General features: G+C 42.7%; 6 protein-coding genes across 6 annotated transcripts; 4 read left to right on the top strand and 2 right to left on the bottom strand.

Annotated features, from left to right (window-relative positions):
- Positions 1–772: 772 nt before the first annotated feature.
- Bfra_005107 (uncharacterized protein) lies at positions 773–1,171 on the top strand (the record flags this gene model as incomplete). The annotated part of the gene is made up of 1 exon (XM_037335494.1): positions 773–1,171. The coding sequence occupies one exon, from the start codon at positions 773–775 to the stop codon at positions 1,169–1,171; it is 399 nt and encodes a 132-aa protein (XP_037192589.1).
- A 637-nt stretch (positions 1,172–1,808) lies between these two features.
- Bfra_005106 (uncharacterized protein) lies at positions 1,809–2,884 on the top strand (the record flags this gene model as incomplete). Its single annotated transcript, XM_037335493.1, is given in 4 exon segments — positions 1,809–1,845; positions 2,133–2,531; positions 2,549–2,730; positions 2,768–2,884. The coding sequence occupies 4 exon segments, from the start codon at positions 1,809–1,811 to the stop codon at positions 2,882–2,884; spliced, it is 735 nt and encodes a 244-aa protein (XP_037192588.1).
- Positions 2,885–4,445: 1,561 nt separating this feature from the next.
- Bfra_005105 (uncharacterized protein) lies at positions 4,446–4,737 on the top strand (the record flags this gene model as incomplete). Its single annotated transcript, XM_037335492.1, has 2 exons — positions 4,446–4,532; positions 4,555–4,737. The coding sequence occupies 2 exons, from the start codon at positions 4,446–4,448 to the stop codon at positions 4,735–4,737; spliced, it is 270 nt and encodes an 89-aa protein (XP_037192587.1).
- Positions 4,738–7,685: 2,948 nt separating this feature from the next.
- Bfra_005104 (uncharacterized protein) lies at positions 7,686–7,949 on the bottom strand (the record flags this gene model as incomplete). The annotated part of the gene is made up of 1 exon (XM_037335491.1): positions 7,686–7,949. The coding sequence occupies one exon, from the start codon at positions 7,947–7,949 to the stop codon at positions 7,686–7,688; it is 264 nt and encodes an 87-aa protein (XP_037192586.1).
- A 1,081-nt stretch (positions 7,950–9,030) lies between these two features.
- Bfra_005103 (uncharacterized protein) lies at positions 9,031–9,400 on the top strand (the record flags this gene model as incomplete). The annotated part of the gene is given in 3 exon segments (XM_037335490.1): positions 9,031–9,088; positions 9,108–9,184; positions 9,278–9,400. The coding sequence occupies 3 exon segments, from the start codon at positions 9,031–9,033 to the stop codon at positions 9,398–9,400; spliced, it is 258 nt and encodes an 85-aa protein (XP_037192585.1).
- A 2,013-nt stretch (positions 9,401–11,413) lies between these two features.
- Bfra_005102 (uncharacterized protein) lies at positions 11,414–15,807 on the bottom strand (the record flags this gene model as incomplete). The annotated part of the gene is made up of 5 exons (XM_037335489.1): positions 11,414–11,657; positions 11,964–13,367; positions 13,427–14,602; positions 14,678–14,981; positions 15,702–15,807. The coding sequence occupies 5 exons, from the start codon at positions 15,805–15,807 to the stop codon at positions 11,414–11,416; spliced, it is 3,234 nt and encodes a 1,077-aa protein (XP_037192584.1).
- Positions 15,808–15,811: the final 4 nt, after the last annotated feature.

The raw sequence follows: 15,811 nt of genomic DNA, 5'->3' as shown, positions 1-15,811 counted from the left end.
CCGTGAATGTTTTGATCGATTTTCTTCGTGTTCTTTCTTCGGCGATATCATATTGCTGTCATATTTGTAACGCTGACTTCTCGAAGAAGTTCTGAGCATTCTGATCTATATTTTCCTGTCCCCCCCCCCCAAAGAATCATCGTTTGTGCTTGTCTCACTCGGCCAACTATTCCTCGGCTCAGTTGAGTTAAATAATTATAATTTTCGAGCATTTGTTGTACCAAGTCTCATTCTACCAACGACTTTTGGCGTCTTCTGCTATCCAATGTATCCATCTTGAGGTTTTAAAAGATGATAAGATTTCTATTGATATTCGATATAAAAAGTAAAACTGTTTATTCTATATTGTAATACTGTATACAGAATATTATATATTATGGTAATCTTTGGAATACTTAGTTTGTTAACTTTTTGAATAGTTTTGATAATAAGAAACATATAGGCTTCTTATTCATTCGAAATTATTAGGGATTATTCATAAAACATATATTGAAAGACAAGGGTGTGAATTGAGATGAAAGTAGGCTATATGCTGATAACCAACGTCAGTGTATAAGCCTGTCTAACGATTGAAATTGATTTGCCCTGTTTGATTAATCAGCGTTATCTTCTTTAATGCTCTTTTTGCTCTCTCTTAGCGACAACAACAACAAAGGTCAAACATTAGTAAATATCAATATCAGACACACCTTTTTAATAGACCAGGTACTCCTCATTCCGTCTCTCTGAATTAAACGATCAGCCACACAAACCACTTCAGAGATAATTCCAAATGGCAACCTCAACTCTTCTCCTTCTCTTCAAATCAATATCGATCATCTTCGGCGTTTCCACAGTAATCACAGGAATACAAGCACTCCTAAATCCAATCGCGTTCAGCAAGACATTTGGAATCACAGTGCCAAAAGAGAAAGATACACCCATTCTAAGAAGTTACATAACACTGATGGCAACGCGACAGTTGGCGACGGGAACTTCTATACTATTATTAGCAAGAATTGGACATTATATATCGGTTGCATATATCCTGATGGTGGCGGGAATTATCGTCGCGGGAACGGATGGAGTGTTCATTGCGAAAAATGGAAGCGTGAAAATGGGAATTGTACATGCTGGACCGGGATTCGTTATTGCTGCTGTCGCTGCTGCTACTATCTGGTTAGAGGGATAGAATTATATGTATAATTTCAGAATGTAGATTGTTGCACGACTGTACTGTGTGCCTGTCTGACCAAATTACAGATCCGCTCACTTTGTGACAAATTTGTAGTTGTTTTCTGAGCAGAATATAGTTATTGTTTACATTTGGTTTTTCATTGCTGGGATCTCTCATCTGCACTCACATTGTCTTTTATCCATCAATTTAGAATGTTGTCACTCATCTCCATTTCCGCCTCCTCTTCGAATGTCAACTCTTCAATCACCCAAATGGATACCACCAATCCACACCCATCCCTCCAGATCACCCTCACCAGCAATGATAATGGTACACAAAAATATACCATTAGAATCTGTGAGAACTGTAGAACAACAAAAGGAATTTATTAAGAATTATTGGAGGGGAAAAGTAGAGGAAGAAATCACTGCTGCCGCTGCTGTGTTCTGGATCGTCGCTGCTGGAAAGTGAGACATTCATTTTGAAGAAGAGAAGCCTTGCAAGTTAGTGTTGGCCGCATCTTCAAAGGAAGGTGAGGGAGGGAAAGTGTCCTGACTATACACAAAAGTTCATAAAGTGTCCTGAGGAGTCGTCTCTGGGATATTGCAAGAAGCTTATGATACGTAGAGAATATGAGAGAAAGTGTCTTGATATGTTTAGAAGTGTCCAGGGTACTCCGTGTATAGCACGTGTATCATACTAGAGCAATATTGAAAAGTGACCTGTACGAAAATCAGAGGTTCATAGATAGTTTGGAGATGTGACAGCACTCAAGAAGCATTATTCCAATCATCTAGCAACATACTAACCCCAGGTTATAGAACTCAAACAAAGCATGTCCTCGAAGAGCTACCAAATCTCGTCAAGGAGATATTCAGAGAGATAAGCAAATTAACGGATAGAAGAATGCCAGCTATAGTACATCTACTATGCAAACATCTACATATATGTAATATGCCACATCTCATCTCCCGAGTACTGCCAAACCTGCAGCAACCTTACCGAAAGATTGCAACTCATGTACTCAAGAAACCAATACATGATCAGAAACACCAAGAGCATAAATCTGATGAGGTCGAAAACAACCACCGAGAGCTCTCACAGAATGTCCGAAAGCGCAAGACAGTCAGAGAGAAGGTTACAAAAGAAGCGAAGCCCATACCACCTGTCAGAATTCAATCCGTCCGTCTATCATCACCTCATCCCGCCAATTATCTACGACCGAATAAGACAGAATTGCACTGTTTACCTGTGAAGATACACAAACTACGAAATGCATCTACACAAGGAACACCACCACCTAAGCTTCTAAAGAGCACTGTCATTCTACCTGCGACCTCCAAGCTGAAGCCAATCTCTCCTGTTCGTACTGGTGGTCCGTCAATATTATAGCCCCACCTCATCGAGTAATTCGCACTACCAGAGCGACGATGCTACGACAAGATCATCAGTTGCGGACACAGCACAATATCTCCAATCGAGATCTATTGCTGAAAGCCGTTGTATCGCGTCGTGTCCTTAGGGCGCGTGAGAATAAGACGGCCATGCTACAATCTTTTAATGATGAGGCAAATGTAGGAACTGTACACAAAACATTATCAAAAAGCCAAGGGTTCATTGTCAGCGTATGATTTGATTACAATCCATGGTATATCTGAGACTCAAGCACAAGATGGAGAAGAACTAGTACTACCGGGAGTCAAAGGGCGGGAACCCTTCCGATACTAAGAACATACAACATCAAATTCAATTGCTGAGTATGTGTCCTTACAACTGACCTCCAATCTACTTGACGATCATGGTTCGTAGATCATCACAATTCTGATACGTCAAAAGAATCGAGTAGAAAGGAATAAGTTCTAGATTTCGACGATCTTAACCCCACTCGGGGCCCTCTGGCTGCATCCTCAAGGAGTTCCATAAACAAACTTCTAGACTTTTGGTTCTTTAAATATCGCAACTGTGATTTATCCACATCGGAATCGGAGAATTCCAAAAGACAGATAGATACATCGTGGATGTTTTCCTTAATTTCCGGCCCGATCGTTTGTAGATTGTCTCTCTTCTCGGAACGAGAATTGTGGGGAGTTAATCAAAATCTGGACTTCTAGAACAATTTCGATTCGAGGAAACATTCTTCTTTAAAGGAGAATCGTCGTTTCTGTGACAATGATATCGTGTCTCCTTTTGTTTTGTTACGATCCAAAACATCAACAGGGGAAAAGATCCCCAGTCCCCCCACAATTTCCAAAGAAAAAGAAGGTTCTAGATTCAAGTCACTTGACAAGAAATTTGGTACACGGAGCCATACACGATTTTCGATATTCAATATCAAATCAAGTGTAATCGATATTTCGAATCGAACATCGAATCAATATATTTGTAATCTTTACATCTAATATATGTCCTGTAGTATTAATGTTCTGAGTAAAGCTTGATATATTATAAAGTATTAAAATATAAGTGTTCTCAAGAGCTGGGCTTCGGCGTTCACCAATGTGCATAAAATGTGGATAGTCAATGGCCTTTTTCATGCGTGAAGATGCTTCAAAAAAAGCAATCATCTCGTACAGGAACAACACATCTAGGGAATGCATGCCGGATTGAATCCTAAGGGGTTGTCGGCTCAACAATGTGGAAGAGCATGTTTAGCGTGAAAAGAGTTTGGTATGAAGGCATTCGAACGGCTAGAACGGGATAAATTGACGAGCGTTACTTTGACATCGGATTGAGGTTCTGGCATTCGAGGCTTCGATGTTTTGATGTATGCAAAAATCGCATCATAAATGGTCCAGAACTTTCAGTCTCTGAGTCATTGCGGCGTCTGGCTGAAAATGATGATGGAGCAGAGCTTCTCAATTTTCTGATAGCATGTAACTATTCTCAATCAAGATTTTTTGAAACTTCGGAGGAAATACCGAGATAGTGGTTGACATGTGGAGCGATTGATATCGAGCTGCGATGCAAAGAAAGTCATCGAAGGTTAAGGTTACATTTGAAAGAAAGTTCAAGGCCGAGGTAGCTATGAAAGGGTTTCCGAGAAGAGATTTTTAAATGTACACCTAACTACTGCATGTCAAAGCAACAGTCAATAGCCGGGCGCCGAGAAGGAATTAGGGCGGAGATAGTCCTGAGGTTTACTAACTTTCAAAGGTATGACGAGCGCCGTTGAAGAAGGAAGAAAAATGATTTGAGATTTGATGAAGTCGTCATAATGGATGAGATCGTGAAAGCTGTAGCTCCAATTAATAAAGAAGCCCAAACAGTCTTGATAACTTGAATATACTACATGCTTGACGCCCAGGCCCCTACAGGACACTGCTTATGTATTTGTATACACATAGCAGTAATCTATAACTTATCAATGGTCATAGAAGTAAGACTAGTCCATTGAATAGTCAACACTCTTCCCTGTGTGGGATAGGGGAATCGAGACTGTTTCCAAACGCGAGATCTCAACTGCCCTTTCGACAAGACAAACCAAGGCTCTTTCCGCTTGTCAACATTTAGCAATCCGGAAGATACCCAAGAAGAAGATACGGAAAATCGCCGTCTTCAGCCACCATTCTAATCAAGAGTGAATGTCGAAGGGAGTACCATAGATCGCGTGCCTGTAATGAACTTGTAGACTTCTCACGGGTCAAGCGTGCCATGATCAGAATATGGTCATCACAGCACCCCTAAGTAACACGCGGCATACCATATTGACTTACCACTCTTGAACATGTGCGCAGTCATATTCACGAAGGCAGAAACTTGAGCCAAATAGGGACTCCTGTGTTACACTGCCTCGTCTTGGGGACGCGTAAATTTCCTTATACCTGTGCAGATTGGCACGGATTGAAACAAACAAAATTTTGAGTTCCGGATCAAACCCTCGGTGTCGGTGACTCTGTCGATTATGAGTCCGTTCGAATAAAGTTTTGACTCTCAGGTGCCATAGGCATACCAGTACAGTTTGACATGAGAAAGTCAATTCTGAGTGGACAATGGATAATGGACATTGCGGCCATTGCGGAGTTTGCGGGGTCGGAATGTAGTCGGGGGAGGGCAGGGCAGGTGATGATCGTAACTTTAGCATCAAGTTTGACAATCTATTCGACTCGGCACCTACGGACTTACGAAGCACCAAGCCTTCAACAGAGATAAAGCGAGATGGTGAGAGGAACATGTGATATTGGTAAGCTCGTACGTTGAAGCATACATTATGTAGGTACGCTACACGGACCGCGGCATTTCTCTCTCGACATATTTTCTTCTTATTTTCGAGACTAACGTGAAGTTCTAACAAAACCTTATACTTGCGGAAGGGCTATCCACTGACGGTCCATTTCACAGCTTCGCAACGTTCCACTAAGTATCGATAATAAGTACACATGTTCTCAAGGCTGAGATCGTAGATCTACAGCATGTTGTAGTTCTCCAGACCAGATCTCAATCTTTCACTCCATACATAGTAGATATGTATTGATCCTTACTGTCAATCATATGAAACCCCAGTGTTTTCGATAGCTTTGGTAGATCCGTTCATTGCATAGAAGACAGAGTCTTCCATCTTGAAATTCTATCTCGATGCCTCCTGATATACCCGATCGCCCTAACGGTAAAACCACAAAACAATTTCAAGGGTATTTCTACCAATCCACTTATAACGACGCACGGTCGTCGGACAAACTCTGACGATTCGTAGAGATCCATGGATGCTAGACAAGCCTTATAGCTCCTTGGGCATGAGAGTCGCGGTTGATCTTTCGGTGCGAAGCGGACATACATTGTGGGTTTCCTCTGTAAATACGATTAAATCCAAGAGATTGGCAGCGAATATCTGAGTCACTTGACGAGTCTATTTTGCTGGACATGTCTTTCGGCCATCTCCTTCGGTTTAGTTTTGACAGGAGAATTTGGCTTTTTACGAGAGATTTGACAATGAAACGTTTGAGTACCGAGGAGATGGGAAAGGGATCTCAAATTCTAATGCATACCCTCCCTTTCTGGCCATCAATTTGAAATCCTCAAGGTTATTGAAATATGAGAAGAGTAAAGGAGATAAAATGGGGTATAATTTGGATGTCTCTACCGGTATTAACCTTTCGGGACTGATATTGTTGACTGGGCATTTCCTCAAGCTTCCCGGCATCTGTGTGTAGTAATAGTAATAGTATTGCTTCTTATCACAACCCAACCCAATGCGCCTCGTTCCCAAAATAATTTGGCGCAGGAAAACTTTAAAAGGGTTGCCTGGTTGATTGCGCTCGAAAGTCTAATAGGCAAAGTACGAGATGTTCTTTCATACCTTAGAGCAGTAGTAGTAGGTAAATCACAACCCTGTGAGTATCTTTGAATGGAGACACGCACAATCAGCCGTGAGTTAGTTGACTTGCCCCGAGTCAAATGTTTTTCTGGCGGCAACTTTAAAAATTTGGCAAGAACCAAATGGGCATACTGCAGAGCATGCGGATAGCTCAAGGTTACATCGTAGCATGCAACAAAGTCTGATTAAGCCTCTCATTCATTTACGTAGGGGTAAAGGAGAGCATGGGATTTGTGATGGTTCCCGGTACATGCCACGATGGTGTTTAGGGATCGACTTCATTTGAGCCTACGGTATTGACCCAACACCTTCCGACAAGACGGTTCACTCGAAGGAGTAGAGATCTGTTGACATTCAATATTCTCCAATACTCCCCCGCAACTCACGGATGATTTTCATTCGATCGTCTAGGGACAAATCGATTTTACGCAGCACATCGCCACAAGAACTACTCCTTAACCTTATAGGGCATGTACAAGCAATTCTTTAGCCCCTTCATCTACAGAGCAACCGAATACGCACTTTAGGTGCTCTTGTGCTCTAACCATTCACGTCGACACCTACTCTAGCCGTTCCTACCTGTGTACTAACTAGTGACTACATTGTACGAAAGTACGGACGTAGGAAGTTAGGAACCGACGAACCGACGATGCCGAGTGAATTACTGCAACTGCCTAGTCCACATCGGCCAGATCCGAAGCAAAGTATAGCAAGTATAGCAGCTATAGCCATGAATAATCACAATTATATCACCAATAATACCTCAAGAGGTTACTTCAAGATGTTGCTTGAATCCTTCATGGCATTGTTTCCAGTCATTCCCGTGTGAGAGCTGCAGGCTGCATGACCATAAGACGATAGACCATTTCTCTCCAGAGTGTATCAGGCCATAGCAATTTACGCAGCACATATCAGCTGTTTACTCTTATCGGAACCCAAGGACGATATTCGCATCATTATTGGGTATCGTTGGTTTCAAGACATAGCAAAGTTTACGTGTGCTCCACCTATCAGCTCATCAATCCACGACAAGACTTGGAACAATTATTTTGAATTTTTTATTTCTACGGCGTACTGTACGTAGTATTTTCGCTGGACTGCTCGCTGGACTGCCCCCGCTATACCACATCTATCGAACATTGGACTCAAATCTCTTCCTTTCCTTTCTTTTCCCACCCACCAGCACTGGAACATTTTTTTCTCTTCATGTCAAACTAATCAAGCGTACCTTTCAACATCAATTGTCCATATCCCCGTTCCTTGATCTACATCACACAATCCCATTTTAAGGGTAGCCGGTTCCACACCCTGGAGAGGACCTGTTGACTCGAGATCGGAAACTGATATTTCGATCGGTCTTTTTCTTGAAAGACCTTCAATCCCTGCTGGAAAAATTAAGAAAAACTTGAGACGAGTTCCCCCCGCCTTGATTTCGACTACTTGACGAAGGCTCCTCATTGGTGTTGGCATTGGTATTGGCATTTTCATTTAACAGAATCATCTCGTTACTATTATCAATTCGAAGAATTAATGTAAAAGTCCGAGAAGCCTCTTGGGAAAGTTTAACGAATCCTTTTCTCTTTCCATATTCCTATCCAAACGATCCATATCTACTACTACCTGGCACGTACAACATTGCGCAGCACTCACATCTCTTATACATATTACCATCGTTGCATCTGCCCGCATTCCAAGCCAAGGACCTGCCGCCTTTTCTATTTTAGTGAACGAGGGTACATACCAAGTATTACTCTTCAAGAGCACATTATATCTTGTGTTGGGGGTTATTGAGATTTATCATATACTCGATAACTTCATCATTTTTCGAACGATCAACCAGATACAACAGATACAACATCTTATCGCTGCGAGAATTTATTCACATCATCAACACCATCCCACCATACGACACACATATATAAAATGTCATCCTACACATTCTCCAGAGCTTCGTCAGACTCCTCGTCCTCATCCTCATCATCGTCTTCATCCTTTCAATCATCATATTCAATGGAACCAAGAGTGGAAGTTATGCGCTGCTCGAGATGCGCCAAAACTGTCGAAACCATCAGTACAATGCAATACCAAGGCAACGAGCTACGAAGAGTCAGCACAGATGATGCAAGCGCCAACGGGATGGTACGATTTGGTCACAACCTGTACTATTGTGATCGTTGTGCCAAGATGGTTGGTTACAAGTGAAGCGAGAATTGATGAAGGGGTTTCAACGAGCGTGTACAGCGCGACAATCACAACTTAACAACAACAACGAAGGTACGGGATTGGGACTTGGATGGACGTAAAGATAGGCGCCTCCGGATGATTTGGAGTTCAGGGAATACTTCTTGGAAAGAAGCCCATGGGAAGGGATTTGGGAATTTGGAGTATGGAGTTACGATGTGAGGGCACGATTGATACCTATTTCCGATACCGATTTGTTACAATACAGTACTACTATCTACGATACCATACCATGCGTTACCAGTATCTTTGGGTGAAGAATCACTGTACACATGTGTTAGATGATTGCAAGTATACACTGTACAACGCGGAAGCGTTTTAGATGTGTGGTCGTATCGCGTCACATCGCATCACCATTACATCTACCCCGCCAAAAGACTGTATCAACTACGAGCATAGCCAAACTCAATACGACCTCATTTTACGACTTCATCTTACCATCGCTATCGCTATTACTATCGACTCCCGCCCCCACAGTCTAGAGATACAGAAATATCCTCCACTCGAAAAATCTCCAAAATGACACGATCATCTAAAAACGATATATCCTCAAAAACGCATGCACACAGCCTCCTGTCCCTACTATCGTTCATGCCAAGGGAAAGGATAAAAAAAACCGGTCATATTGCACCCTTATTATCCTTGCATTTTATCCGGGTTTCCATTACCCCACAGAGCGTGGAGCTGTATGATTGGGTTCGGCCTCGGAGATTCGGAGAGGAACCGAATTAATTCTCCAGCAAGAAACGCGGTTGCGTGGCTTGAGTGATTTTTTTTGGGAAGAATGTGGAGTGATGTCACTGATGCATATCGTGAGATATTTATTTATCGTTTTGAATGGTTTTTAGACTGTTGAGTGGAGGTGGACATTCATAGTTCCAAGGGTGTTTTAGTATTTTTAGATCCCATGGCAAGGGAGGGCCGTGGAGATATTTTGATGCTTGGGTTGGATGGGGGTTACAATGCATACATCGTACATCGTACATGTATGTGCACGAGAAGAAACAAGCAATGATGGATGATGGTTGTGTACTTCATGTAGATATGACATTTTAGTGTTTTCGAGCGGTTTCTTCGGAAACACCTCACTTGTTTTATTTACTGTGTAAATATTTAGCTGGGCTGAACTGGATGTAACAAGATCAAGGAAATATAAATAAAACAAACATCATACATTAACATTGCTACCTTATCATTATGCATTATTAGTGTGAACCCTTGGAAGTTGGATTATTGCCTGGATACGTTATCTAGGGCTCCAAATTTGCAATTTACCAAATACCCTGATCTTACCCTGATCTTCAAATTGTCTCAGTAGTGCGTAGGGTAGGGTACCCTTTTTCCCTTCGTACCCTTCGTACAGTAGCGATATTAGCGATCCTTGGAATGGTCAAGGCACGTGATTGACAAATGAGATGTTTTCCTGCACGGACTCACGAGAACATTTCTTCGACATCTCCACATATCAATTTGCTCACTCAATGCTTCTCACCCCTTTAAAGATAAGAGCAGACAAAAACGACTGGATACAAGGATCGTGAAAATGATGAGGATGTGATTTAATTGGCTTCGTTTCACGTGATATGCAGACCGGTGAGCTGTCAGGTGGAGTTTGAGAGTGATGGGGAGCGGGGAAGGCCCGACCATTTGTTTCTTGGAGGTGGTATGGTTTTGGATTTGAGTTCGAGTTGGGCTGGAGTGGGTAGGGAGGAAAAAGGTCTGTGAGGCTGTGAGGCTGTGAGAGTTGCATAACAGATGGTATGGGAAGAGGTAGAGGGTGCACAAATTGCGGGTTCTGATAAGAAGTGCCCGAGAAGCGCCGGAGTTTACAGAGATTGCCTCAGTGCGTGTAACAACTTCGACGTATTTTGGGCTTTCAGATCTGCAACGAGAGTTTGCTGTCACACGCATCATTGCGTGTGAGCGATGTCGCTGAGAAATCAAACTGCGATCGCGATATTGGGATGCGATGCAAGTGTAGTCTTCGGAGGGAAATCTCTTTCCACCACACTGGTGTAAGAGATTTTATGCGTCGGATTTAATGTCGACTTTTATGGAGCTGCGGGGTTCTGCTAATGCATTGATGCCGCGGCTGGTAATGAGATAAATAATATAACTCAAGGAGGGGAAGAGATAAACAAAATGGAGAGTAGATGCCAGATACCGGGGTGAGGGAGTGGATACCACAAGTCGTGGAGCTTCTCAATTGGTCAAAACAGGACCTCTGGAAGAAGAAATAAGCATTGTGCACTAAGGTAGGTATGGTGGGTTTCTCTTCATCGAGATGTGGAGTGTCTTGCGGCAGTCAAAAAGAAATGGGTTGAGTTAGCGAGCTCGATACAGTATTGGTGCTGCCAGACAATATGCGAGTCTACCGCTATAAAAGCAGATTAGTCCCCTTCCAGTTCACCATTTTGTGGTATGTGCATCTAGCTTCGGAGCTGCATACTTTCTGGACGTACGAGTGCGGCTTTTGAAAGAGTGTGGATGCCATGGTGCAGCAAACAACATTGGGTTCTTGGATGGTGAGTTGAATGACTGCCATTGAAGCTTGTAAGTGGATATATACGCAGTACTAAAAGCAATCTCATCTCCGAGAAATTTCATTAGTTTTTCTGTCTTCTATTGAGATCCTGGCAAATGTATCTCCTCAGCATACCAATGCCGACGGACTGCCGCCCACGTGTAGAAGATTCTCGTAGATACTATGCTCCGTTTACTAGGGCAAAATTCCTCTGCCAAGCAAGGAATTTGAAGAGGTAGTGAGATGTGCTGTTCTCAGCTGCAACCGATAGAGTGAAAGAGGCTTCAACTTTGCAGGCGCTGCGTAGATTATTGCATCTGGAACTTGCAAAACGTTCAGGATAGCAGTCAGGTGCCAAGCAGACTTTGAAGCAAGTGCTGCTGAGCTCGGTCGATACGAAAAGAAAGGTGCATGTATTTGATGGACTCGAAGTTGAGTATCAAGATGCGAAGATTAGGTCTGAAAGATGTAATTTCACCGACGTTTGGCAATTATAGCAGACGCTAGTTGTCAGTAAAATCTTCTGAACAAGTAAGTTGGGCTTTAAGAAACATTAAACGAGGATTTCGAAATGGAGTGGAATTCGTCTGCATATTTGGGTGTGTGTATGGTCTTCACTTTTTGTAGAGACATTTCTGCTTTTCTGGTTCCTTGTTGACAGGATATCTATTGCTTTCATGTGACCTGCCGTTTTTGATATCCAACTCTCCATGTAAAAACTCTAATCTAACGAGTGCTCTTCATCATACTCATCATTTTCATCGTACACACCGTCCTCATCATTTGTGCCGCCATTGTCTTCACTCTTATTCTTCTTATCCATCACCCCGTCATCATCAATCACATTCTCGTTTACGGTCTCTAGCTTTCTACTGTCGTTGAAAATTCCCTCTACTGCTGCTTGGAACATCCGGTGATCCATAGTATTAGGGTCACTTTCTTGGAAAGCATTCTCGTCATCGCTACCATCATCATCCTTTTCAGTGTCGTCATCCTCCTTGAAAACCTCGTCCCATTTCCTTCCTATCTTCACCATGTCTCTAACGCGTCCCGAGTTCGAGAAAAGCGTAGCCCTAACAATCATCCACAGGTCTCTTCTCATAAGCGCACACTTCCATTTTCGATTGACCATCTGCTCAATGATCTGTTTCGGCATCCATGCCTTTGCTTCCTGCTTCTCAATATCGAACTTAAAAGTCGACCACACAATAACATCCTTAGCTCTCCAATTCTCAATTTTCTGCGCTGCGTCTTCAGATCCGTGGTCAGCGACGCCATTGTGCCGGCTTGGATCAAGAAATGGACGCAGATTTGGAAACAATTCAAGAGGGAAGTGGCCGCTGGGACTGCCATTTGGTGACCAGAAAAGGAGAACGAGGCATGTTGGCTGGAAATAGTCCTCTGGTAATGGCGAGAGATCAAATGTGTATTCTTGGATCTTGTCGATGGGATAGAGATGATTTGGATCGAGACGAAATGGGAGAAGAGGGGCAAAGAGCGTCGCAAGAGTTTTCAACTCTGGCACAAAAGGCACGATACAAAGCTTCTTGATCGGATACTTTAGATCAACTTGATCGGGTCGAAGTGGGGCATTGTGTGGTGGTCGAACATTAGTCTTGAGCATTCCCGCGTCTTCTAGCAGTGGGACTAGGATTTCTGAAAGCCAATGGGCAGGATATCCTAGACAATGAAGGTGACCTAGTTGCCGAAAAATAATCATAAGATTGAGCGGCGAATAGATCATATGATTATTGTCTGAAATGAGACGATGATCGGACGTCATAGGAATTGCCAATTTCAAGAAAAGTCCATGAAACCACCTCTTCAAATCCTCACGAGAAAGTCGGGCTTTTACCTGTTTTGAAAGCGGCACGGAATCAATTGGCTGATTCCAACAGTAGTATGTGTAGCTGGCCAGTGGCACAGGCTCGTGCCCCCTGAAAACAATACGCACACCGGTTAATTGCTCGAGCATCTTTTCGCTGCTTATGAGTTGATATTCAGCAAGGAAGTCACCCATGTTGCGGAAAAAGGGTGAATTTCGTAGACACACACTGCCCACAAGACTAGTAGGATGGCGTGCGAGGAGTGGCATTGCATGAAGGAAGGTTGTTAAATGGCCACCGACATAATCCCTAGATTGGAATATTAGACTCTTTGCATTCATCCATCATGTTGGAAGGAGTGTACTCACGGTACATTGCTCAAGACTATTCGGTAATAAAGTGATGGAAAGTCGTCTGGGCGTGGATAGCCAATATCCCCAGTGCCCAGTACCTGGCTCTGAGTGGAATCATAATGGAGACCAAAATGGATTCGTTCAGCGACATCAATGTAATCACCTTTCACTACCTCCGCCTTCAATCTATTACCCAAAGATTTGATCGCGCTTGCTGCCCTGGCAAAAAATGGCCCAATATGAGTAAATAAGGGGGCATGCTGTTCTTTGGGTGGCAGTTCCTCCTTCAGCTCCTCCCACAGCCTCGAGACCAAATTGAATGGATCAAATCGCAAAAAGACTCTTGGCTCCGGATTTCCAATATCTATATGCGCGTCCCAATCAAGCTGTGTCGGGTTGAATACCCAGTTATCCGTCATAACATGGGTCATGAAAAGCCGCGACTCTCTTCCTCTAGGGTTGTGCAGTGCTTCGAGGCTTAAATCCACCAATTTTGGATCATGTTGCTGCATTGCTTGCAGGAATGGCAGAAGGACTCCAGTTGCGCAATAGAGGTCTCTCTCCTTGTTGCAGTAAGGTCCAATGTGTTCCCAATATCCATCACTCTTATTATTGTATATAGAGTCGTACATGGTGCTTATTGTAGAGTCCATTACTTCTTTAGCGGTAAATGCGGTCGCTACTCTGCCTCCAGATACCCAATTTTCGAGCGCTTGGATGTAGAATGGAATGTCTGCTTCGTACAGATAAATCCATTTTAATGGCTGTTGGCCATTTCTCAAACATCTTAAAAGCTCGGCAATCACTTCTTGCAGCTGTTCGTTGACCCATACGGGCATTAAACATGATGCATAGATAAAGTAGATTGTGTTTAAGATGTTCACCGACTCGAACATTTGTTCTTCGTCGACCTGAGAGAGCTTGTCTAGAAGAGAGAATATGATAAGATCTCTAGTAAGCACATGTTTGTTGATATCATTCAACGTGAAGTGATATCGACGTTTTGGTATCTTTCCCTTGGCTTCTTCGTGTGCGATACTAATGAGTGATGCTAGGAAGTGTCTAGCGTCGCCTAGTCCGCTGTTGAAGAATGAAATGATCTCGCCGGCGGGAATTCGTAGCGCAAGGGATTCGTCAAAGAGGGATTTGGCATTGTCATGACCGACAGTCACGTAATCTCCAGCGGATCTCCTGTGACGCATTAAACCCATCCACGCAACCAAATTGTAGATAATAGAGATCAAGATGAAATTTCAATCCACTTACATCGAGGGGTGATATCGTGCAAGTCGCTCCAAGATCTCCACTCTGCGTTCTTTCTGTTTCTGAAGAGGACATTCTGGTAGGTTGTCCTCGGCTTTTCTGATTCTTTCCTCCAATTTCCGAATATGCGTTGTGAATGCACTATCTCTATCACCAGTGACTTGTGCATTCATCAAGAAGATAGCTTTCTTAGCAAACAACATGCACATTTCATACTGACCACTTTCGTAGTAAGCGGCAGAGAGATTTCGAAGTGGTGCTGGATCATCTCGGGATGCTCGAGCTGCTTGCATGTATTTATGGATAGCTATCATAATATTTAGATGCATGCGTTTACACATAGAGTCAGAAAGAGAAATAAATTACCTTTGATGAAGTCCCGAGAATTGTACAGTTCATTGCCTTCCTCTCGCAACCTTTTTGAGGGATCTTCCGGAGAAGACATTTTGATGATTGTGAAGGCTGTAGATTTGCAAAATGAGGAGGGTGATGAGAGTATTTAAGTCAGAAATGAAACAATATCTAAAGTGCAATAATTCTGTATCTCGCACTGGTAGGCCACTTAGTGAATAACCATGTCAGTTATTCACTGTAAATGTCAAGGAGAGAAGCAATCAAATGCAAGACAGCAAATACGAAGCGGAAATTCGCAGTTTGATGAATGTTTGTTCATATGCAAGTTGATCCAATAGTTCCGTTTCAATCTTCGTTGAATAAGTATCAAAATAGCAAACATTTATTATTGTTGTCGTGTTAGCTCTAACACAGGCAGGCTATGACAATGAACTATACAGAGATATCTTATATCAATACAATATTCTTTAAATTTTCATTCATGTGCTTTTCAATTTTAGAGATCGACTTTTAACAAGTCAAGCAATGAGATTAACATCTTTGAAGCCAAACAATCGATTACTGAAACGAATTAAAAAAATCACGTTCAAGAGTAGTCTATCAGATCGTGCAGCCACTTTTATCACTTGAAACTAAGCAGCTTTTGGCCATTTTTCCTCTTTAAATACTGTACCTCTCACTGCAAAAGGACCATGATTAACAGTCTCCCAAGTGTTAACTCTCCATAGGCTATATCTCCACCAACCCCTTTCCATTTTCTCAACCAGAGCCTCTGGCATTCAC

This window comes from Botrytis fragariae, assembly GCF_013461495.1.
Source record: "Botrytis fragariae strain BVB16 chromosome Unknown tig00000054, whole genome shotgun sequence".
Lineage (NCBI taxonomy): Eukaryota > Fungi > Ascomycota > Leotiomycetes > Helotiales > Sclerotiniaceae > Botrytis > Botrytis fragariae.
The sequence above is the reverse complement of the archived record's forward strand: the minus strand, read 5'-3'. Positions and strand labels throughout refer to the sequence as shown.